This window comes from Neoarius graeffei, chromosome 28 (assembly GCF_027579695.1).
Source record: "Neoarius graeffei isolate fNeoGra1 chromosome 28, fNeoGra1.pri, whole genome shotgun sequence".
NCBI classification, from domain to species: Eukaryota; Metazoa; Chordata; class Actinopteri; order Siluriformes; family Ariidae; genus Neoarius; species Neoarius graeffei.
The window spans coordinates 5,594,306-5,620,501 of NC_083596.1; the positions used below are offsets into that span (position 1 = coordinate 5,594,306).

Here is a 26,196-nt window from a genome sequence, read left to right on the forward strand (position 1 = left end):
CATAAAACTTTGTACACAGAGTTGCAGCAGGTCTCTGTGTGTGTGTGTGGCAGCTTCAGAGATGCTTTTACGAGGATGTTGTGCCTTTAAAGTCGTCACTTTTGTGCCAAAGAAGTCCATTAAGGCAAAGCTACCAATGTCCGTTTGTCTTGATCGACTGTAGGACTCGGGGTTCAGGTGATATGGGGTAAGCCTTCCATGTCAGGACTCACACAAGGTTGATACACCCCCTGAAACTCAATTAATGTGACACAATGGAACATTGGATATGAAAGCACAACTGCTCAGGTATACTCACCTTTCGCCTGTGACTAATATCTCCGGGAATTGAGCCATGGCATTTTTTTCTTATGTCACATAAATACAGTGCATTTGGTTCCTGCACACAAGTAGTAGTACTGCAGTGTGTGTATGGTTTCTGGGGGGAAACCATGGCCTAATGGTTAGAGAAGCAGCTTTGGGACTAAAAGGTCGTCAGATTGATTCCCTGGACCAGCAGGAATAGCTGAAGTGCCCTTGAGCAAGGCACCTGCTCCCCAGGCTGTATGTTGTACATCACTCTGGATAAGAGCATCTGCCCAATGCCTATAATGTAATGTAACGTATGGTGGAGTACCAAACACAACCTTTTTTTTTTGCTAGACTGTGAGCAAAGTGTTTAAACTAACCATCTCCTGATGCAAGTGAGGAACTGTCAAGACAATGGAACAAAGCATGTGCCCTTCAAAAACATCGTCTGTATTTTTCAATGCTATACTGTTGACTGAAGTCTGAGAACCTCCTCATCCCATCTCTCCCTTTCCTTCTAGCCAGATTCCTAAACAAGTAAACTGGTACCAGACTCCAGTCTGCAAAAATAAACCCCAAATCATCCATTGTTTCCGCATGCGTGAAGTGCAATGTTGGTCCTGAATTCCACAATTAAGTTGGAATGTCAGTGAACGTTTGCAGCACTGCCTTCAGTTAGTCTCCCTGGATGTAGCACAATCAACAGAAAACAAGCAATCACCCGAGGAGCTCATCTCCCATTTTCTGCCACTCACGTTTTTCGTCCTCCTCCTCCTCCTCCTCACACTCTGCACCTTGGCACCCTCTCAAACCGTCTCTCGAAGAAACAATCTTTATCCCATCAGTCGTAATATTTCAATCTCGTGCTCAGCCTTTGCCAGCTGCTGATTTCTGTAACTGGACCAGATGCCTGATGATAAATGACCCCTTGATGATTGCAATGGGATAAGTTTCGGCAGAAAAATACGAGTGTTTTTTTCAAGTCTGATGTCACCTAGCAGCCCGCACACAGAGTCACTCAAAGTACTTAAGGAATGTAAGTGGAGACAATTGTCTGGACTGGACTGGGTTCAATTCAAGCGACTAATAGAAAACACTGTTGTTCCCTTGATAAACCTAATCAGTAGAGAAACGCAAGGGATTTCAACAGACAAGAAGGCAGGAGAGTCACTCGCTGTGATCTTTTTTTGCACGTTTCAGACTGTCTAGTCATCCCTAATTACAAGCTGTTTTTGGAAAAATAATTGAATAAAGCTGCAGAATAAAACATTAGCGCTATAAATGTGTTACATTTAACCTGGCAAGCCAACTCTTAATATTCTCTGGACATTCCTCGACAATAGTATGCGCTCTACCTCAAATTCTGCTTCTATAAGGTGGAACAAATCTTCCACCTTAAAGCAAAGTGAACATGGTAGCTTTCAAACATGGCTATCTTTACAATATTAGCAACAGCTGCTGAACTACAGAAATCCAGTACAGAGCTAGCCAAAGTTAAACCAGACAGTTGAAGAGAAATTGTAAACATCGTGTGCTTTCTCCCCATCCCCAATGACCTCGGGTCATTTTTTTTTCTTTAGCTAAGACACTTGTTGTCAACCTTAAAAAATGCTAGTATTGTCACTAACAACCACAGGCTAGAATGCTTCCTCAGAGGAAAAATATATTTAGATCTTTAGAGCTGGAAGGAAGGCAAGGCTGGCACTATGAGACTATTAGTAGCAGATTGAGTAGACTGACAGATGACTATGAACTATAACTGAATGAGGATATAATGGTCACCATTGCTACATGGTAAACATGGAGAATTGGGTGAAAGAAAAATTGGGAAAACATCTATGGAGCTTTTTGTTACTGAACAAGGCATATGGCTTTTTCTCCAGAGTGTAGGGTGATTCATGGACCTGTGAAATAGCCAGAAAGCTGTATTCCAGTGGAATGCAAAAGCACAGCTATGTCCCACTTGGAATGCCAAGGATGGTGATGTTTTTTTTGGAAATGACTTGCCAAGTTGGCTCGGTTCCACTTGTCATATGTCTAAAAGTTACTCAGGGCACAAGTGAAAGTTTCTACAAAACCTATTACACTTAAAACCACAAGAAAATTCCCATACTCTGGAGAGTGACGTCAATCTCGCCCTAGTTCTTAGTAAAGAGCTAGTGATGAATGCCAGTACAATCAACTTCAACATAAAATGAGTTTCACTGTGAATTATTCTCGAACATGGCATGGAAAAAAGAAATAACTCATTTGACAGAATTGACACCTAAAGCTTACCTTAAATGTGAGGCAGGATTGAAGCATGTCTTGGTGACGTCTGTAATATTGGGGTTACAGCAGTCATCTTTATCGTAGGCAAAGTTATCCCAGTTGCATTCTGGATCACACACACCATTGCCTGGCTTATGCTCAGCACAGCGGGCTCTGGGCTTGCAGTATCCAGCATCGAAACCGGTCAGGGTGTGGTTACACTCAGGATCGCAGTCCTCATCACCCACTTTACTGATATCGCAGTTGGCTAGCACCAACCGGGAACGCAGCGTGGAGTTGCTAACATTATGAATTGTCAGCTCCCAAGTGATGTTGTACATGCTGAAGGCTTCATTCAGTTCCTGGTGCTGCAGATAGATCTGCTGATCAGTCACAGTGGGTCTACGGTACTCATCATCGTATACGTTGATCACACGGTAGCGCACCGTCTTGGGTCTCCGGAAGGTCCAGAAGTGGTTGTAGTTGCACACAACCTCCACATTATCGCACACTGTCTGCCCACAAGTCGGCGGCTCTAGGGTTGTGTCCAGCGAGGCCAGCCCAGCTCGAGGGCCTTCATCTGGTTGAGGGAAATTCCCATCCTTCACCACCAACCACTTGCGTTCAGGATGCTCAAAGTTCTCCCGGATGATGAGGTCCGCTTGATAGTGAGAGTACTCATGGCCATGCATGTCCTTTATGATTTGGTGCTGGGAGAGGGCTTGACGCCACAGAGTCAATCGCTCAATAGAACCTCGGTAGTTATGGTTCAAGGCATTTCCGCCCACCATCAACACCTTGGGATTCAGATCAGATTACATTCCAATGCATTCATTTTTTCAAGCCAGAAACACTTAATTCAGGCCTGTTGTTACTACTATTGACTCAATAAATATCTGGTGTGATGAAGATACCACAATTGACAAGACATATGGTATAGAGCACAACATTCAATTGGCTAAAATGCTATTGCTAATCCTATCAGTACAAACAGGGCCTGGAGAGAGAAGTCATTGACCTACCTTACACTTCTTAGTAAGAGAGCAGAAGACATCTCCAGACTGTTCTCTGCTAACGGCAGTCTGAGCACCATTCACAAACAGTCTCATATAAATGCCATCGTACGTGATTGCCACGTGGGCCCAGTGGCCAGGCAGGTAACGGCTGTTGGAGTGGATGGAGGTGACCTTATGTGCACGATCTGTCTTGAGAGAGAAGAAGAAGCGAGGATCTCGATTGCCTTGCTCACTAATCGTCTTGATACCCAGCAGCCAACCCCGATCGCTCGAAGCATAGAAACACTTATCAAAGAGACCTGTGTGAGAGAAAATAAGTAGGACATTGGATCAGACATGAACATTATCTTGGTCACAAACTATGTTGTAATCTTAAGAGTGGAAAACATCTCCAGGATTGAGAAAGTACAGCTATCAAAGAGTGAATATAAACATGAAGGGAGAATTGTTAGCTTGTCCAATATCATATCGTATCTTATTTCAGGAGTGGTGTTCATAGGTCTGTATGGTATCTACATAAACCCTTTATGACAACAGTCATGAGACAACATAAATGTAAGTAAAGTGTATTTCAAAAGAAGATGGTTGTGATATGTGATAGCTGACTTGATAGCTTCTTTGCTCAAACTTCAGGTATGTCCGAGTCATTCACACCTGCAGGAAAGATCTTTAAAAACGTTTATGCTGGTTGGTTGACATGGTGGTGCAGTGGTCAGCACTGTCACCTCACAGCAAGAAGGTTCTGGGTTCTTGCGGCCAATTGGGCCTTTCTATGTGGAGTTTTCATGTTCTCTCCCTGCCTGTGTGGGTTTTCTCTCACAGTCTGAAGACATGAGGGTTAGGTCAACTAGTTACTCTAAATCGCCCATGAGCGTGAATGGTTGTTCGTCTCTGTGTTAGATTGGTGACTTGCCCAGGGTGTACCCTGCCTTTCACCCAAAGTCAGCTTGGATTGGCTCCAGCTTACCCCATGACCCAAATGGAAAAGCAGTATAGAAGATAATGGATGGATGGTGTGATGTGTGTGAATTCTGTGAGATGGCAGGAATGAGACAGTTCCACTGATAGGACAAGACCTTCTGGTAGCTTTTGTACTGTAGATAGATCATCAGGTCAGGGTATTACCTGGTCAGGGTAGTGGATCTGGAGTCTATCCTGGGAATACTAGTTGCAAATTGGTGTAGTGGTTAGAACAGTCACCTCACAGCAAGAAGGTTCTGGGTTTGAGCCCAGTGGCTGACGGGAGCCTTTCTGGGTGGAGTTTGCATGCTCTCCCTGTGTCTGCGTGGGCTTTCTCCCACAGTCCAAAGACATGCAGGTAGGCTAATTGGCTACTCTAAATTACCCATAGGTGTATGTGAATGGTTGTTTCCCAAGCCCAGAAATGAGATGGTTGCAGCAGGAAGAGCATCTGGTGTAAAACTATGTTCCAATTCATATGACATGTTGCCCTGACCTGGCAACAGTACTGGATAAGGAAGAAGAAGAATTCCATCTACTACTGGGAGAAAACCAGAGAACCCAGAGGAACCCCACTGGGAGAATATGCAAGAATGCAAGACTCTGCACTGACAATAACAGAGTTCAGGGTCAAAACAGAAACCTTTGAAGTGCACAGTCATGTCACCTGGCCTACGTTTATGCCCCACATTACTTGAAAAGTGGATAATTGTTTTAGTTATTGAGTCGCCTATTGTTAAAGTCAATGGACAGTTTGTTTTGCCAGACAAATAATAATAATAATTATTATTATTATTCTTTTGGCTGCTCCCGATTAGGGGTCGCCACAGCGGATCTTTCATCTCCATTGCTCCCTGTCTTCTGCATCCTTCTCTACCACACCTGCCACTTTCATGTCCTCTCTCACCACGTCCATGTATCTCCTCTTTGGCCTTCCTTGTTTTCATTTGCCTGGCAGCTCCATCCTCAACATTCTCCTTCCCACATGCTCTGCATCTCTTCTCAGGATGTGCCCATACCATCTCAGTCTCATCTCTCTTAGCTTAATTCCCAAGCTCTCCACATGTGCTGTTCCTCTGATGTGCTCGTTCCTTATCCTGTCCAACCTCGTCACTCCCATCGCAAACCTTAACAAGTCCGCCAAGTCCTCAAGTCCGCCACCTCCAACTTTGCCTCCTGTCTCTTCGTTAAGGGTACGGTCTCCAATCCATACATCACAGCTGGTCTCACTACTGTCTTATACATCTTACCTTTCACTTTTGCTGGGACTTTCCTATCACAAATGACTCCTGAAATCCTTCTCCAACTGCTCCACCCTGTCTGCACTCTCTCTCACCTCACTATCGCAGCCCCCATTGTCCTGCACAGTTGACCCCAGGTACTTGAATTCACCAACTTTCTTTACGTCTACTCCTTGCATCTTCACTACACTCTCATCCCCATTCTCACTGATGCACATGTATTCTGTTTTGCTACTGCTCACCTTCATTCCTCTTCGTTCCAATGCATAACTCCATCTCTCCAAACCCAACTCAACCTCCTTTCTACTTTCACCACATATCACAATATCATCCGCAAACATCATGTTCCATGGTGACTTGCCTCACTTCGTCCGTCAAGCTATCCATCACTATGGCAAACAAGAAAGGACTCAAAGCAGATCCTTGATGGAGTCCCACCTTCACCTTGAACCATTCAGTTGTTCCAACTGCACACCTCACTGTTCTCATACATGTCTTGCACCACTCTAATATACTTCTCATTCACGCCACTCTTTCTCATACAATACCATAACTTGTCTCTCGGCACTCTATCGTATGCCTTCTCCAGGTCTACAAACACACAGTGTAGCTTTCTCTGGCCTTCCCTGTACTTCTCCATTAACATTCTTAAAGAAAAAATTGCATCCGACGTGCTCTTCCTTGGCATAAACCCGTACTGCTGTTCACAGATTGCTACCTCTCTTCTCAATCTCGCCTCCAATACCCTTTCCCATAGCTTCATGGTGTGGCTCATCAATTTTATCCCTCTGTAATTACTGCAGCTCTGTACATCTCCCTTATTCTTGTATATTGGGACTAGCACACTCTTTCTCCATTCATTTGGCATTTTCTCATTCTCTAGGATCTTATTAAACAATCTCATTAGGAACTCCACAGCCGTCTCACCCAAACATCTCCAAGCCTCAATCGGGATACCATCTGGTCCGACTGCTTTCCCAGTCTTCATTCTTTTCATGGCTGCCCTCACCTCATCCTTACTAACCAACTCCGCTTCCTGATTTGCTGTCTCCAATGAATCTGACCTTTTCTCTCTTGGATTCTCCTCATTTAATAAATCCTCAAAAGTACTCTTTCCACCTTCTTAATACACTCTCTTTGTTTGTCAGCACATTTCCATTTTTCATCACTCTTACCTGCTGTACATCCCTCGCTTCCCTGTTTCTCTGCCTAGCTAGTCTGTACAGGTCTTTCTCTCCTTCTTTGGTCTCCAGTCATTTGTACAACTACTGGTATCCATCTGCTTTCGCCTTCGCTACCGCTCTTTTTGCCTTCTGTCTCGTCTCTGTATAACCGCCTGCTTTCCTCGTCTCTCTGATCATCCCAATTCTTCTTTGCTAGCCTCTTCTCTTTTATAATTAATAAATTAATAAAATAAATTAATAAACTATAATAATAATAATAATAATACAGTCTAAAGCAGCTAATACAAATTTTACCCAACTAATCGGTTTGGAAATTTAAGCCAGAAATGCTAATGCCACTATTTCCCCCCTGTTTCTTTGGGAAAGCATGTGTCAGGTTGCATATTTACTAATATCACTCTGGTTCACACTGATGCCTTCACCGCCCTCCTCTCCCTCCCTCCGGAGGTTGAGCAAAAGGAGCATGTTTATGCTGGTGTGTGTATGCATGTGCAATGAGGCACGCCTAGCATACACAGATGCATGTACTTGCTAATTATTTTTTGCAAGCAATGCGCCTATAACGAACATAGGGTGCATGTTAACCTACTGAGACGGTGACAGAGTGAAAGAATCAAAACAGAGCCGTCCTTCCACATCGCTTAGGTCTGTTTTTGATCTTCGACATCCCTCACTCACCATGTCTCGCCTCTCAGGGTTTTAAGAACCCTGTGTGAGAATGTTCTCTCTGGGTCAAGAACAAGCAAGCCGGTGCTCTCCGAGCATCAGGGACCGACCTCAGAGGTCAGCGCTGTTAAACATTACAGGCTTGCTGCGACACTGGGAGAAAAGTCTGACATCTGTCAGCATGAGCACTCAAACTAAAAGGTGTGCTAAAATGCCTGTAGGACCCTTCATGTAAACACATGTCACAAGGCTGCCATGCTCAATTAATCTAAAACATTTACATTTTCCCAGACAAACCTATGCAATGAGGGCTAAGACATGCACACACTCGTGTGTACATGGACACATTTGCATATTTGGGATGTAATGCAATGCCACTAACTGCATCTGATTACCCTGTTGACCCTTCGAAAAAGGCCAATCAATCAATCAATCAATAAAAATTCAGATGTAGAAATGCCAGCAGTGTCAGCCTGGTGAGTCAATTCTGGCTCGGAAAGTTCCTCAACCTCAGCTACATCACTCCAGTTCATAATAGAGATGCAAGGCTGTTTTTTTTTCCAATCAGTTATTATTTTTCTTCATATCTGTATGTGATATTTTCAACCAAATTATGTTAATTATGTTGGTTTCCCAAAATATAAACAAAATCATAGCTTAATTTAAACCACCACAACCCTGAACAGGCTGATACTAAGGATGAATGAACGAATGCTGTGTGTTCATGTTAATAAATATCATGATTGTTTGTGCCATGAGCTTCATATCTGCCTGTTCACTCCAGTGTTGTAGTTGAGTCGCTAAACCTCGAGTCCGAGTCCAGTCTCGAGTCCACAGTGTTCAAGTCTGAGTCAAGTCCAAGTCATTAAAGAAAATTTCGAGTCGAGCCCAAGTCGAATCTGAGAACAAGACTCCAATTGCACCATTTGACGGTGGCTGTTGCTGCCTTTATGTGAAAGCGTCTCTGCTGCTGTGTTGGACTAATGTTCCTGCTCGACTGCCCTGTTTTAGTTAACAGGCTACAGATAAAAAGTTTGCTCATCGCTCAGCAAGCCCCGCCCACTATCAACAAGGCAAACAACATGAGAGAGGGTTAACACTAGCTAGTTCATTGGCCAGCAAGCAAGCCCCATCCACTATCAACAGAGCAATTAACATAGCATGTCACTTCCTTCTCTGGGTGGAGTCTTAGGTGGGGTTTACATTAGACCGTATCAGCGGATCATCAGATTAACGTTTTTTAAAATGATTCGTGTGCACACAGCAACGCCAATACACGATTCGCGTGCACACAGCAACACCAATACACGGATACGCTCGGCTCCGCAGGCATCCTGCGCTCCAAATCACTCCGCCCTGAACAGCGAGTGCCCTCTGGAGGGTGCGCACTCCGGCCCTGCGCAGCTCACAGAGCGCGCGAGTGAAGCGCATGAGCAGTGATTCGGGACAAATAGCAGGAAGTGAAAGTCCGTGCCGTTTTTCAGCAGTCGCGTCACATGACCAACGTGGCATGACCAACGCCAGCGAATCAGGAAGGTGGATGTCACAGTGACGTTGTCCAATGACGACGTCAGCTAGAGCTCAGCACAGCGTATCCTCGTTCCTCAATGTTTACACAGCACCGGATCAGATACGTAATGGGTTGAATACGTGGGCCCTGGCGGATTCAAGTTGTTCCGCCTGTAGAGTCGTTTCCCGGCGTTTTAATGTGAACGGACAGTGCATCCGCGATGAAAACGAGACGGATACGGTCTAATGTAAACACCACCTTACCAAATGACGACTGAAGTTTGAGGTCGTCCCCGTCGTCTCCTCGATAGTTCTTCTACGTATGGAACACACAGCAGTGCATTTTTTCCCACTGCACGAGAAGTCTGTATCAGCAAAGCGGACAATCCTAGGCGCGTCTCTCCAGGCATTTTAGCGCCATTAACGTTAGTTTGTTCCTGAACATGACGTATGAACAGGTGAACGTGCATTCTCTTGCACAAAATTAGTATAAAAATTAATGTAGATATAAATATCTCATCTCATTATCTCTAGCCGCTTTATCCTTCTACAGGGTCGCAGGCAAGCTGGAGCCTATCCCAGCTGACTATGGGCGAAAGGCGGGGTACACCCTGGACAAGTCGCCAGGTCATCACAGGGCTGACACATAGACACAGACAACCATTCACACTCACATTCACACCTACGCTCAATTTAGAGCCACCAGTTAACCTAACCTGCATGTCTTTGGACTGTGGGGGAAACCGGAGCACCCGGAGGAAACCCACGCGGACACGGGGAGAACATGCACACTCCGCACAGAAAGGCCCTCGCCGGCCCCGGGGCTCGAACCCGGACCTTCTTGCTGTGAGGCGACAGCGCTAACCACTACACCACTGTGCCGCCCTGTAGATATAAATATCTTATGCCAAATTATTACGGCATGTTACAAATAATAAAGAAAAAATCTGAGTCCTCGTCTCCAATTTACGAGTCCGAATGCAGTTAGTGCACGAGTCCAAGTCCAAGTTATCAGTGCTCAAGTCCAATTCGAGTCATGAGTCCTTAAAATTAGTGCACGAGTCAGACTCGAGTACTACAAGCCTGGTTCACTCATGCCTGTATGAAAGTAAAAACCTCCGAGACTTTTTTTTTTTTCAAATTGCATCCCATGCCCCGATGTCCTCTAGTCTCAATGACCTGCAAGCCCTTCTGGCAAGCTTTCAAAAAAATTTTTGATTGCACCTTCCTTTCATATCTGTATTTGTATCCATTTAGAATACATGGGTACAATGTTTTCTATTTAACTCTTCTGTTGGAAGAAAACTTTGCCATTTCAACATCTGGACACTTTTTAATTCATTTATGTGAAGCATCCACCATATAATTCCCTGTGAATGAGCTGCTACTCTATACACTAATACAATAACGTATCAGAATAAGGGCATTACTGTAAACCTGTGATTTGCCCTGCAGCTGGTATCAGAGCTGCTGTTATATAAAATTAATCTGACCTTGTGGCCAATCAGATTTGGCAATTCAACAGCACTGAGAACAACTGGACACCCGTACACCACTAAGTGTTGGTACAAGGCATGTATAACTAAAGTAAACATCAATTTGACATTTTAATAACAACAATTATTGCAACTTTGCACTTCCCTGATCGAAAAGCTGAATCCGACTTCTCCGAAAATTACACAACAGGTCACCTAGAAGTCATCTTTGATACAGATCTGCTTTTTCTGCAGATTTATACGCGTCTTGTGCAAGTGCCGATTAAGCAATCTCTCTTTCTCACTCATGTCTTTTATTTGATGTGGGATGTTCTCGCAATGTCCCTTTTGCGTCATCACTATTAGACATGAGTTTCACTGCCAAGTCTCTCAGCAACTTTGAGAAGATTTGAACTTCAGGTTGTTCGCTGAGTTCTTACTTCCTGCAATGGCTGTTTCTCGTGTAACGACCTTTGCGTACCGTAATTACACGAGACTAGATTATGGTTGTGAGCTGATTCAAAGCGTTCTCCTTTCCCGTAGACACACAAACGTCGCCTCAGCGCTGTTCATGGTCCTGAATTCAGTGCAGTCCGTAGTGTGTGTCCGAGACTCTCTGCCTCGGCACTGCCTGGACCTGGCTAAAAAAGAAGCTGCACTTTTACACTCAAGTGGCATGAAACCTGAATTATAACAGCGCATCATGATTAATTCTTTATAAACACTTTTTAAAGCCATTTTTAGATGAGCATTACACCAAATACACCAGCGTCTCAGGTTTAAGCAGGGTCACTTTATTCCATCTTATCTAGTTTGTGTTGTAAATAAAACCCCTCCTGGATCAGACACCTAGGTGAAACAGAAAGACGATGCTGCACCAGGTCTGATCCAAACAGCACACACAACAACAGCAGCAGCAGCAGCATCGAAGGGAAAACCAATAGACAGCTTCTCTGAGGGAAAAGATTGAAAAGACTTGTTTTGCAGTGAGCTTTTTTTTAAAGCAGTACCCACCAGACATCCAGTGGCAGGATGCAAATCAAAGATCAAGTGCATGCTTTGACAAATACATGCCCCATGCGTAATTCATCTGGATTCCTCTGTAAAGGACAAACAGTATGACAAATAACGTGACTCAGAGCTCTCATGAAAATGCCTGGGGTTGTTCGGAAACCGCCAATGTCATGTAGGAATTTTTCCCACTCTATATAGAACAAGGCTTATCCGTGTCTGTGTGCTGCTCTCCAAAGACCCAGGCTGCTTCGACTTTCAAACAGATGATGTCATCGCTGGGAAAAGAGCAACTAGGGGGAGTATTGTGTTCAGATCTCACCCCCTACCACACACACACCAGCCCAATCTATTTCAGCATCATAAGCTGCACAGGAATACCTCTGTTACTGGAATAAGTCTTGCAGTAAAAACAATGCTTAAACACTTAATGTAATATTTTTATTTTTAAAAAATCAAAAATATAGGTCATATACATATAGCTCATTTTATTTGCTGTGCAATGTATTTGTTTTTCACAAACTACTATGGGGGACAAATTGCATTATACACATAGATAGTAATATTTTTGAATCATCATCATTCATAAGATTAGACCAACCTTGTCCTGCCTAGCGGATTAAACCCCAATCTGGCAACCCAATCGACATTTACACACTTCCCAAAAAACAAAAACAAATAATCAGCACCATGTGTGTGTGCAATAATATCCTGATCACTGGCAGTACAGCTCCCCCCCCCAATCTGTCAAGTCTGATTTACACTGCACCAAACAAAGTTGCCATGACTTTTAGTTTTACACCTTTTTCACTTTATATCTAAAACCACCCATCATCTTCACAAACTAGACTTTATCTAGATCTGTATATAATCTGAGTGCTATATACATTGTGGATTATATAATGTACGCATCACAAATGGGAAGCACAAAAAGCAGTGAATGTAAAAAAAAAGAAAGAAAGAAAAAGAAAATTAAAAAAAGAATTAAAATGTATATATCTGGCAACCCGTTTAGTGAGCCAAGTCAAAGTGGCGCGCGAGTAAATCCTTTTATTTTCCTTTATTTGGTCTGGAGTGAGAGGGAGAGAGAGAGAGGTGGAAGAGGTGTGTGTGTGTAGAACTTTGCTCTAAAACGGGGGAAACCCTGATAAACAAGCGAGATGTCTCCCACGGCTTGTCTGGTTCAGTGTGGATCAGATGTCCAGAGGGAAACTCAGAAGTAATTACTGAACCTTATCTCTAGAAAATGTGAACAATTAAAAAAAAAAAAAAGTGAAAAATGCTCGGTGTGTATTGAGGATGAGAAGTGTGTGTGTGTGTGTGTGTGTGTGTGTGTGTGTGTGTGTGTGTCCAGAGCAGATGCAGGACAGACTGGAGTTACACTGGGATGAGATAAGAGAACTTGTGCAAAAGTTTGCATGTGGATGTTGTCATGTGTCACACACAACAGGAACTGAGCATGCACGAGCTGGCACGCGCCTTGCACTTCCTTGCTTTGTGCGCTGTTGGTTTCCTGAGGCAGTGCGTGGAGACTTCGTGCGTAAAATCTGGAGTGCACCCTTAATGCGTTTAGCTCGCACCCCGTCCCACAGACTGCGAGGAGTTCATTTACAGAAGCTGATCAGATCAAATCAAACAATTCGGCTAGAAAATGCACTTTTCTGTGCCATGTCCTGCTGCACGGGGGTCCGTGCGCTTTTACGCAGAGAAACTTCAAAGTTTGATTTCAGATCAGATCAGATCAGATCATATGAGAGAGAGAGAGAGATCCCATCCCATCCCATCCCATCCCATCCCATCCCATCCCATCCCATCCCATCCCAGGTGAAGTCTTTCTGAGATTCATTCATTGTGGTGAAAAATAAATCAGGTCACGTACCTGCGATCACGGCAGGAGAGCGCTGTCCTCCTTCGGGCTTCAGCCACATCCCCAGCGTAAAGTTTCCCCTCGGGATTTCCTCGGCCGGTCTGAGGCGCAGCTGGTCTCCGCGTCCGGTGAAGTAAACAGCGTGGCCGTGCGCGGCGGAAGACGCAGCGGAGACGGACGCGTCCTCGGTCTCGTCGGCCGCCGAGGCGCGCCGGCGCTGGCGAGGCAGACGCCGTTCGAGCCCGGGCACGGAGCGCTTGCCGCGTGGAAGTCGGGTGGCGCACGCGCCCGGCACGCTCGCCCGAGCCTCCCGGAGCTTCACGAGCTCGCGCTTGGACCGGCCTTTCCTCCACACCGGGCCGCACTCCGACCCGACGCAGAGGATCAGAATAACGAGGCAAGGGAGCCACGGGAAAGTCCACACTTTCATAATGTTTGTTTTGTTAGTTTGCTTTTATCCCTCAAAAAAAGATTTAGAAAATGTGCAAGGGCGCACGAAAGTTCTAGATTTCCCTCTCAGCAGCTGTCAAGCTAAAGATCCGAGTCTGAGTTGAATCGAACCGGCGCTCTTCTTATGAGTCTGTGTGACGCGCCACTGCGCTCCTCGGGCTTCCCAAACTGAGTGCTGTGTTCGTGTCGGAGCTCGCCAGCGCGCTCGGCAGCAGTGCGTTCATTTCTGCGTTGCCTTTTGAACAGATCTGGGATCCAAAAGGAGGGAGGTGGGGGGTAGGGGGAGGTGGGGGTGAGGGTGGGGGTGGGGGGTGACTAATAAGTAATCAATCAGAGTTGAGATCGGAATCAAGCCCCCCTCATCTCATCTCATCTCATCTCATCTCATCTCATCTCTCACTGAACGTCTCTCCAGCAGCCCGGGCGCTTTTTATCCTCCTCACAACACGGAGTCAGGAATGTCACACGCGTGCAGAACGGTGCGTCAGAAAGTCGAGAGCTTGCATACTGGGAATAAAAGTCCTGAAAGTTGCATTTGGGCTTGAAAAGTTGAGATGCGCAGAGCGGATGAGGTCAGGGCGCGCTGCAGAGGCTCAGGAGCATCGCCGGATCCTCACTGGGGCTTTCGGGTGCAGAGAGAGACAGACAGATAGATAGACAGACAGACAGGAAGGACAGGTTGCGCTGCTTTGCTTTGAAGACTCAGGAGTTTCTGCGTTTTAGTCCTTCCTTCTCTGCTGTGCTGAACGGGAGGGAAAGTCGACTCGCACAGGTAAAAAAGCCAAGCACTTTCCCCCCTGCCTCCTGAAGTGCTCAAGGGGAAGTGTGCATGCGCGTGTATCCCTCTAGTGGCTACTATTTGCACACTTCACTTCTGTGCTCCTCGTGGACATGGGAAGCTCAGGGTGAAGCGAGACAGCAAACAAACCAAACAAGTGATCTGGGCCACCAGTGAGAAAACGCAAAAGTGAGAATGTTTACAAGGAAAGGTCATTTGCATCAGCTTTTATTGATGCAACAGAAGGTTTACTTTTTTAGCACGTGATCCCAGAGCATTTTTGAAGGATTTTCCACTAGGAGACCAATTGGTCTGGGCAATACAATCACAGGCCCCAGAGTCCATGCGGCTGCACCGCTGCGGCATATTCTGTGATGCAAAATGGTTCACCAATCACCAAACACACTACAGTGACCACACAGCTATCAAGAGCAATTACCAAGCACAAATGTTATGTCAAAGACACTCAAAGTTACACAGTAATGACACCGGATTCTGACATCAGCCATCTCAGTAACCAAATTTTAGTTTTGTTTTTCTTAACCAACATGATCTTGTGTGTAGATCTTATAACATAGATCTTCGTTTTCCTTGTTAAATGTATACTTACATGGTACTTGGTTAATTAATTGCAACTGATTGAACCAAATGATAGGGCGGCACGGTGGTGTAGTGGTTAGCACTGTCGCCTCACAGCAAGAAGGTCTGGGTTCGAGCCCCGTGGCCGGCGAGGGCCTTTCTGTGCGGAGTTTGCATGGTGTCTGCGTGGGTTTCCTCCGGGTGCTCCGGTTTCCCCCACAGTCCAAAGACATGCAGGTTAGGTTAACTGGTGACTCTAAATTGAGCGTAGGTGTGAATGTGAGTGTGAATGGTTGTCTGTGTCTATGTGTCAGCCCTGTGATGACCTGGCGACTTGTCCAGGGTGTACCCCGCCTTTCGCCCGTAGTCAGCTGGGATAGGCTCCAGCTCGCCTGCGACCCTGTAGAACAGGATAACGCGGCTAGAGATAATGAGATGAGATGAATGAACCAAATGATAAGACATAACTTGGTTTAAAATTTGGTCTCCCAGTGAAGCTGGTTTGGCATTGACTAGGAGACCAAATCTGGCCACTGGGAGACCAGTAACTATGTTTAAAAAAAAATGCTCTGCGTGATCCTAAGCAGTTCCTTTTGTCCTACTTTTTTTTTTTTTGAGGGCCTCAAAAAATCCCCCAGGATAATTTTTATATTCTACTAATTGTGAGCGATAAGTGAAAAACATTTCATAGTTCATCCTGAAAAGAAAAAAAAAGTTAAAAATCATATGTGTGATGGAGGCATGGTGGTGAAGTGTCACCTCACAGCAAGAAGGTTCCAGGTTCAAACCTCACAACCAACAGGGGCCTTTCGGTGTGGAGTTTGCATGTTCTGTCCGTGTCTGTATGGGTTTCATCCAGGTGCTCTAGTTTCCCGCACGTGCCCGTGAGGTTGAATACCCAGACACTGGGGTTGAACAGGACAGTGCATACTTGGTGCCAGATAGATAGAAGGCACAGCGTAAGATTAGCATGGGCTAAACTGGTTATTAACCTTCTGAAAATAAAGTCTCTCTCTCTCATATATATATATATATATATATATATATATATATATATATATACACACACACACACACACACAGTGGTGCTTGAAAGTTTGTGAACCCTTTAGAATTTTCTATATTTCTGCATAAATAGGACCTAAAACATCATCAGATTTTCACACAAGTCCTAAAAGTAGATAAAGAGAACCCAGTTAAACAAATGAGACAGAAATATTGTACTCAGACATTTATTTATTGAGGAAAATGATCCAATATTACATATCTGTGAGTGGCAAAAGCCTGTGAACCTCTAGGATTAGCAGTTAATTTGAAGGTGAAATTAGATTCAGGTGTTTTCAATCAATGGGATGACAATCAGGTGTGAGTGGGCACCCTGTTTTATTTAAAGAACAGGGATCTATCAAAGTCTGATCTTCACAACACATGTTTGTGGAAATGTATCATGGCACGAACAAAGGAGATTTCTGAGGACCTCAGAAAAAGCGTTGTTGATGCTCGTCAGGCTGGAAAAGGTTACAAAACCATCTCTAAAGAGTTTGGACTCCACCAATCCACAGTCAGACAGATTGTGTACAAATGGAGGAAATTCAAGACCATTGTTACCCTCCCCAGGAGTGGTCGACCAACAAAGATCACTCCAAGAGCAAGGTGTGTAATAGTCAGTGAGGTCACAAAGGACCCCAGGGTAACTTCTAAGCAACTGAAGGCCTCTCTCACACTGGCTAATGTTAATGTTCATGAGTCCACCATCAGGAGAACACTGAACAACAATGGTGTGCATGGCAGGGTTGCAAGGAGAAAGTCACTGCTGTCCAAAAAGAACATTGCTGCTCGTCTGCAGTTTGCTAAAGATCATGTGGACAAGCCAGAAGGCTATTGGAAAAATGTTTTGTGGACGGATGAGACCAAAATAGAACTTTTTGGTTTAAATGAGAAGCGTTATGTTTGGAGAAAGGAAAACACTGCATTCCAGCATAAGAACTTTATCCCATCTGTGAAACATGGTGGTGGTAGTATCATGGTTTGGGCCTGTTTTGCTGCATCTGGGCCAGGACGGCTTGCCATCATTGATGGAACAATGAATTCTGAATTATACCAGTGAATTCTAAAGGAAAATGTCAGGACATCTGTCCATGAACTGAATCTCAAGAGAAGGTGGGTCATGCAGCAAGACAACAACCCTAAGCACACAAGTCGTTCTACCAAAGAATGGTTCAAGAAGAATAAAGTTAATGTTTTGGAATGACCAAGTCAAAGTCCTGACCTTAATCCAATGGAAATATTGTGGAAGGACCTGAAGCGAGCAGTTCATGTGAGGAAACCCACCAACATCCCAGAGTTGAAGCTGTTCTGTACGGAGGAACGGGCTAAAATTCCTCCAAGCCGGTGTGCAGGACTGATCAACAGTTACCGCAAACGTTTAGTTGCAGCAATAACACAAAAAAAGAGTAACACAAAAAAAAAGTCAGGTGATAAAAATGAATGAGTAAAAAATAAAATAAAACGATGTACATATAAATTAGTCATTTGTGTTTTTTTTCACAAATTGTGGAAAAAAACAAAAATAAATGAATCACATGTCAAGATCACGTGAAAAATTATATGCAAAAAAAAGCATGTGGAAAATAAATCAATAAATCAAATGATTTTTAATCCAATATGAAAGTCTTTTTTTTTTTTGAAGTAAATGTGATCCATCTGAGGAACTGCACAGTTGCACAGAAACTTTGAAACATCAATAAACTTTCAACAGATTTCAGGAAATCATGCTGCATCACTGAAACTCCCACCATATTGTACCTGGATTATATTTTACTCCAATAGATTTCACGCATTCCTCATGCCACTTCCTATAACAACAAAGAGCAATAAAAAGGGAATTTACTGATCCATGCTGACGAAAAAGCTGACTTCCTGTGCACGGTCAGTCCCTTGTCCTCCAGATGGAAGGAGATAACGTGAGAAATGTGACAGCATCTTTACTTTTCCGCTTGTTTGGTGCAAACGAACAGCAGGCGATTGTCACTCGTCATAAAACCTCCCTGTTAAATATTTGTTCTGGGGCTGGGTTTGTCACATTGCAGTGGCGAGTCCACATATTTCCTTTTGCACTTCATTCCTTGGATTTGCGGATGTGGTCTGAAGAGTCTTGATGCAGCATGAGATCACCATTTTCCAGGTTTGGATCCTGATTTGGTTTTTTTTTTTTAGAAATGTTTCCGCAACATGAAAAAACAAAAAGTATTAGTTTTATCATTTTTCCAAATACATTCCCAGAACTTTACTTTTGGTTAACGTTATCAATTTCCATAATTGTCCTTTCCAGGGTGTATGCCCATCTCACGCCCAGTGTTCCTGGGATAGACTCCAGATCCGTTGGAGTAATCCACCAGGATAAAGTTCTCACTCAAGATGAATGAATGAATTGATTTACATCTAATTGTGTAAAATATATATTTTAAAAAATGAGTACGTATTTAATGGGCGGCACGGTTGTGTAGTGGTTAGCGCTGTCGCCTCACAGCAAGAAGGTCCGGGTTCGAGCCCTGTGGCCGGCGAGGGCTTTTCTGTGCGGAGTTTGCATGTTCTCCCCGTGTCCGCGTGGGTTTCCTCCGGGTGCTCCGGTTTCCCCCACAGTCCAAAGACATGCAGGTTAGGTTAACTGGTGACTCTAAATTGAGCGTAGGTGTGAATGTGAGTGTGAATGGTTGTCTGTGTCTATGTGTCAGCCCTGTGATGACCTGGCGACTTGTCCAGGGTGTACCCCGCCTTTTGTTCGTAGTCAGCTGGGATAGGCTCCAGCTTGCCTGCGACCCTGTAGGACAGGATAAAGCGGCTACAGATAATGAGATGAGATGAGTATGTATTTATAAACTGAAACTACATATCATCCAGAAAAATTCCAGTTTCTCGGTATATTCTGGTTGGAAAGCACCAAAGATGCCTTGCCTCATCATCTGCATTCAGATTGAGTATTTTAAAAAAACAAAAAAACAACTGAATAGCTCTTTCTTAAAGGTCGACTACCTTTCAGATTTTTCAAGTTCAGGTCATAAAAAGAATTTTCCCTGACATCCAATTATTTTTGTTTAGTGGACCAAAAGCTACTGAATTCAAATCACAGACTTCCAATTTTATTGTTTTTTTTTAAACAGAATAATTAATGAATTTATCTCCACATGGCCCTCAATTCTCTGCTATTTTTTCCTGCTTCACCATGACCCAATTCAAGATACTATGTCATGCATCACGTGGTGGGCTTTCCCTGTTTGCGCAAGGCATTGTGGGATACAAATTTGAAACAGGAGAGAAAAATGGAGGACGTGAGTGTGCGAATGAAATGTGAAAGAGCGACTACAGTAACGGAAAGAAAGCGAGAAGAAAAGACGTTATGTTATATACGAAGGAAAGGAAACGCAGGACCAAACTAATAAATATGGGCGCTCAGCGAGCACCTCGGTGTGATCAGCTGTTCGTTTAGCGACAGAATGATGGAACTGTCAGTGCACGCTCAAAGGTAAACCTGTAGATGGCAGTAATGCAACACTGTGGATGCCAGCTGCCGTAAAACCCAAAAGAAGAAGGTAAACCTGCGCATGCGCACACGGACTTCCTCTGTCTGCTTGACTGCGCCAAGCGAGCGATTTCATGCGCATTATTTGCTTTAATCCCCTCAAATTAAATAACTTCCCAGCCACAGAATGGCCTGATATTTTGTGAGATATTACAGAAATAAACAGATATCACAATCACCACATTTCAGACGGAACTAAATTTCACCGATTTTATGAAATCGAAAGGCCGTCTCAATTTAAAGCAAATGACTAAACCCAGCTTTACAACGTACAATATTTGGGCCAGTTTTGCTGTCATAGGCACAACTGTACATATTTTCCATGAGTTGAGATCAGCGGTCTCAGAACACAACGTGATGTGTGTAATCTTGGTCTGTTACAGAATTCTTCTTGAGATCACCTTGTACAGTGTGACAAGTCAAGTCAAGTCAAAGTCCCTCTCATGCCAGGATCTGGTCTTCCCAGGCTGTCTCCTGTCCCAGTACTACCCAGTAGTGGTGGTGGTGGTGGGTGGTGGGGGGCTAGTCTTGTGGTAACCGCGAGAGTTTTTCTTTACTCGCGTCTGCGTGCCTTGCAGCGTGCCTTGCCAGACAGCAGTAGGTGCCATAGTGTGACAAGCAATAATCGTAAAAGACCGCTGGAATCACACAGCATAAAACCAGCTTAACTGAGTGAATGTAGCCGTAGGTTAATCTGGTTAAAGCTCTGCTTAATGTCTGGTAGCAGAAACTCCCAAACCCAAGAGCAAAATCTTCCACCAATTTGGAATGTCTATGCACCTATGGTTAACCCGAAATCTCGTCTTAATGAGTTTATACCGAAACTTTGCCCCAAGCCTAAAATTCCAACATGTAAAAAAAAAAAACACCACTGGGCCATTATTTTCTTATCAATACCTCGAACCTGTCTGGTGTTTAAAATGGATTTAAACTGGCTCTGTACTTAAGTGGTCTGCATTTTCCCCTCTGGGGTTTTCCATAAAGTTTCTATGCATCACATGACAACAAAATACTTCCCTACCAGAAAGAGTCCAAGATGAAAAGATCTCATCTCATCTTATTATCTCTAGCCACTTTATCCTGTTCTACAGGGTCGCAGGCGAGCTGGAGCCTATCCCAGCTGACTACGGGTGAAAGGCGGGGTACACCCTGGACAAGTCGCCAGGTCATCACAGGGCTGACACATAGACACAGACAACCATTCACACTCACATTCACACCTACGCTCAATTTAGAGTCACCAGTTAACCTAACCTGCATGTCTTTGGACTGTGGGGGAAACCGGAGCACCCGGAGGAAACCCACGCGGACACGGGGAGAACATGCAAACTCCGCACAGAAAGGCCCTCGCCGGCCACGGGGCTCGAACCCAGGACCTTCTTGCTGTGAGGCGACAGCGCTAACCACTACACTACCCAGATGAAAAGATAAGAACCCAAAACAACCCTTGAAGAACTTTTTTTTTCCTGATGAGTGCAAGTATTATGTAAGTGTGCAAGGCAAATTCCAAATTATGGATCATTTTCTTCTTAATATCTAGAACCTGTGAGATGTTTAAATAAAATATTTCACAAACAAATTGAGCTACAAGTCGGTCTTTATGTCTGTCCTTTATAAAAAAAAAAATTTCAAGCTGCATGTTGAATTTGTTCTTAATGATATAACCTGTGAAGTGATGAAAATAGACTATTTTTTTTTTGTCAGGGAGGCCGCCATAACTCCATCGTGTGTGATGTCATTTTCCACGAGCACAGTGGAGGTGTACAAGTGCATGCTGTACTAGACTCCAGTATAATATTATGCTCGAGCATGACTTCTCGGTCAATTTGTTTGCATTTCTGCACAGAAATTATTGCAACGTAATCTTAGAAAAGGAATCAGAATAAAGTAGTGGCTAGTTTATTGCTTGTTTATGTAAAAAAAACAACATTTACCTGCTTATCCGTTTGATGCGTGACACGGTGTGCTGTCGGTGTTTTGTGGTGAAACAAAGTCGGGATCGCGTCTGGCTTCAGTTGTCGTTTCTGCCTCGTGTCTCGCTTCTTCCCAGTGATTTTTTCATCCAAGTCCTCCACAAATCCACAATCTTCTGTAAAATGCTCACGGCACAATTCGCTGCTTTTTCCAGGAGTAAAGTTTTCTTGCTTTACTTGATGAAGCCACTCGGACGAACGTCTCGGATCCAGGACGGAATGATGAAGATGTGCGGAATCCTACGTCACGCGGCGCCGCCCTCGTTTTCATCTCCTAATACATCCATCCAATGTCTCTGGCTAATCCAGTACGGCTGCACCTGGAGAAATGGCCCAACGGACTGATGTTACAACATTAACATGTTTTTTAAGCTAAAGTCCGCTTAATTTTTTTCCATCTAGAACATCTTATCTTGTATTAATGTATAATGATGACATTTCATAACCATGTAATTTCAAAATCCCTGCCCTGTATCAGGACCAGGAGGCGAAGGCAGATGCAAGTAAGTGCAGATAATATATTAAATAAAACAATCAAAAATGTGAAAACAAGAACCATAAATATGAAGTGTGGTTATGAACCAAGAACATACAGGCTGTAAATGATACTGTGGCACACACACGACAACTTCAAAACACTTCGGACTTTAATATTGCTGTTAACAAGGCCTAATGAGACACAGGTGAGCATGATTAATGACATATGACCTGCTGAGGCTGATGGGTAGTGTAGATCCGAGTGTAGATCTGTGCCTCTTTGGTGCTACCATGACGTCCTGGTACAGTACTTGGTCCCAAGAAGAAGGGGCTCCAAGTACAACTCTTGTTTGGAAGCTAAGAATTCTTAATTATCCACTGAACCCAAAAGGAACCCTTGAAGAACCCTGTTCTTCAGTGTCTATTATTGGGGTACATGTGCAGAACAGACTGCAAAATATTGGTAACCATTTTCTTTTTAATCTCTAGAACCTGTCAGGAGTTTAACATTTAGATCTCTTGGTATTTAGTGCACTTGTTGGAAAAATGTTCTTAAATGGTTCTTTAAGGGTTCAATGGAAAAATAATAGTTAAAGAACCCAACACCTTAAGTGTTGTTCAGATGTCTCTTTGGAGAAGTCTTTCAAGGTTCTACGTAAACCCTATAACAAAGCGTTTTTAATATCAGAAAGGCTCCCAAGTCGAATTTATGGACTTGGGATTCAGCTAAATTAGATTAGAGGTGTTTAGCAGATGCTGTTATCCAGAGCAATGTACAACACACCCAGAGCAGCCTGGGGTTAAATGCCTTGTTCAAGGGCACTTCAGCCATTCCTGCTGGTCCAGGGAATCAAACTGGCAACCTTTTGGTCCCAAAGCTGCTTCTCTAACCATTAGACAACGGCTTCTCCTAAATTGGTCTTCCTACTTGGTAAACTGTTAGAAAAGAGGTTCTTGAAGGGTTCCTTGGAAAGGGTATTTAGCCTCCTGAATGGGTTCTACCTCAAACCCATTCAGATAAGGAAGCGCTCTTTTTGTAGGTTCGATATAAAATATTTATGGGTTTTCCTCAGAGAGAAAAGTGTAGCTCGACAACTGGACTTACTAGCAGCCATACAAATAATAATAAAGCCATTTTTATTCCAACACAGCTTTGATCATGTCCGACCTGACATTAGAAAGAACCCTTGAGAAGGACCCAGACTCAAAAGGGAACCCATCATCTTCTATCTGAGAGAAACGTTCATCATCAACATTAACCTCGTAGCTCTGGTGTAAAACATGATTAAGCAAAAGTCAGACACTAAACGTCTTGGCAGATTGAACACTCAAATTAAAATTTTCACCGAACCATATCTTCAAACTCAAAAGACCTGGAGAGCAAGTATGCGTTTGGTCAGACGCCAAACTGCGCTTGATAAATTCTGGTCTTTACATCTCTAATGGTGTAATTACGCCAGCGCTGATGAAGCTGTTTCTTGATGCCAAATTGCGCTCTGTGGTGGGCGTCGGTGTTAAATTTCCTGTGAGGGCCAGACAACAGTTGTGGCTACTTCAGCAGACTGGGTTGTTATTAATGTGCAGGTTTTCCTTTTTTATTTAATTTTAAATATCGTAAAACTCCCTGAGGTCAAACGTTCAAAAATATAAAATAAGGAGCGTTACCTTTGTCTCGGTGTAATGAATTCAGTTCTACTCTGTATTTATAGCATGCTTTTGTCTAAAAGAGTTGGGATGGCAACAAGTCTGAATGAACCTAATGAGCATTATATTTCCAAACAATTCAATATAAAATACATCATTTATCAAGACTTATTAACCCATGACCTTCAAAAGAGCATTATGAGGCTTGAAACAGTACTTCAACCAAATATTGGGGGGGGGGGATATATAAATCAACTACAGAGTTTGAACTTCATAAGTTTCTATGTGCTACTGAATTCTCAACTCAGTTTTCGATTGGTCAAAAGTTGTTGATTAATTCTCCATTACCCTGACAGTAGTGCAGCTCAAACACTGCAGTGTTTTGGACGATAAAGTAGATTCTGTGAAATTTGTATTTTCATCTAAATAACAAAACGTTGGGCCAAACCATCCACTCTTGAACCAAGAGTGTGTTTATAAACTAGCTAACAATTATGATTGTGTTTGCCAGAAATTGTTTTGCTAATTTATGATTAACTAGCTAATGTAAGGCAATATTTAACAGTTATTCCACGAAATCAAGTCATACAAGAGCCGATAGCCGACGAGGCGCGTAGCACCAAGTCGGCTATAATCCATGTACGACGAGATTGAGTGGAATAACTATTTTATTCTATTCACATTCACTGGATTTTGAGAAACACAGCATTTTTATTTTTTGCAAATTTGATCAATAAAAACTTTATACAAAACGTCCGACAAAATAATTTCCACTTAGAATGTAAACAAATCAGCGAAATGACAGGAGCAATTTTTGAAAAACGCGATCATAATAATTCTTGAAAAAAAAAAGATGATGTGTTCTCACCATCAAGTACTTTCATTCCATATGTTGTTGGGGTTTTTTTCCTTCAAGGTTTTTTTTTGGCAGCTAGCAAACCAACTTAAAGGTGCATTACCGCCACCAACTGGGCTGGAGTATAGAACAGGCGATATTGGGGGGGGGAGGAGAACACACACGACTATATTCTTTTAGCCATTTCTGTTTTGCTTTGGAGTAGAGTTTTTATATCATCCTCAGTTGGTTCAGCAACACGCTCTGCCATTTTGTTTTTCTTTACTCACTATATATGAGCTGATATCCGAGTAATAGAGCAGCCAATCAGAGCGCACAATTGCTCGTATCCAGTGAATGTGGATAGAATAATGCAAATTGTAGCTTCTGTTGTAACTTCCATGTTCAGCTAACTTGCTAGTTAGCTCATCTTCAGTAGCTAGATATCTATAGATCTATTTATCAAATGCACAATATATTGGGTGGAATAACTTTTATTCTATCCACATTCACTGGATTTTGACAAACAAAGCTTTTTTTTTTTGCAAATTTGATAAATGAAAACTTTATACAAAACATCCGACAAAATCATTTCCGCTTAGAATGTAAACAAACTGGCGAAATGACAGGAGCAATTTGTGGAAAAATGCGATAATAGTCTATGATTAGTCTAATCGTGTTAAAAATAAATAGCAGATAAATTTAACTAGGACCGATTTTTAGTTTAATCTTTTGGTGAACAGTTAGACTAGCAAGAAATACACTAGCAGGAAATAAAAAATCCCAAAACATTACAATGATGTACACTACCGTTCAAAAGTTTGGGGTCACTTTGAAATGTCCTTATTTTTGAAAGAAAAGCAGTGTTCTTTTCAATGAAGATCACTTTAAACTAATCAGAAATCCACTCTATACATTGCTAATGTGGTAAATGACTATTCTAGCTGCAAATGTCTGGTTTTTGGTGCAATATCTCCATAGGTGTATAGAGGCCCATTTCCAGCAACTCTCACTCCAGTGTTCTAATGGTACAATGTGTTTGCTCATTGCCTCAGAAGGCTAATGGATGATTAGAAAACCCTTGTACAATCATGTTAGCACAGCTGAAAACAGTTGAGCTCTTTAGAGAAGCTATAAAACTGACCTTCCTTTGAGCAGATTGAGTTTCTGGAGCATCACATTTGTGGGGTCGATTAAATGCTCAAAATGGCCAGAAAAATGTCTTGACTATATTTTCTATTCATTTTACAACTTATGGTGGGAAATAAAAGTGTGACTTTTCATGGAAAACACAAAATTGTCTGGGTGACCCCAAACTTTTGAACGTTAGTGTATGACGACAAAGAACGTAACAGATAAATCAATCTTGTTTTTAGCTAAAATGCTAACTAATGAGCGAGACAAGTCACATAAG

At 43.2% G+C, this 26,196-nt stretch overlaps 1 protein-coding gene across 5 annotated transcripts in view; it reads right to left on the reverse strand.

Annotated features, from left to right (window-relative positions):
• Positions 1-14,649, reverse strand: part of pappaa (pregnancy-associated plasma protein A, pappalysin 1a) — a 151,892-nt gene extending 137,243 nt beyond the window's left edge. For 4 of the 5 annotated variants that reach the window (XR_009651874.1, XM_060912841.1, XM_060912840.1 and 1 more), the window contains exons 1-3: positions 13,480-14,649; positions 3,561-3,853; positions 2,566-3,335 (exon numbers count right to left, since the gene is read on the reverse strand). Coding sequence is in view for 4 of the 5 variants with exons in the window: in XM_060912841.1 (XP_060768824.1) it covers positions 2,566-3,335; positions 3,561-3,853; positions 13,480-13,897 (1,481 nt within the window). In the remaining variant the exon portion in view is untranslated. The remainder of the gene's footprint in view (positions 1-2,565; positions 3,336-3,560; positions 3,854-13,479) is intronic. The other variant, XM_060912843.1, reaches the window with a different exon arrangement.
• Between the last annotated feature and the right edge of the window lie 11,547 nt (positions 14,650-26,196).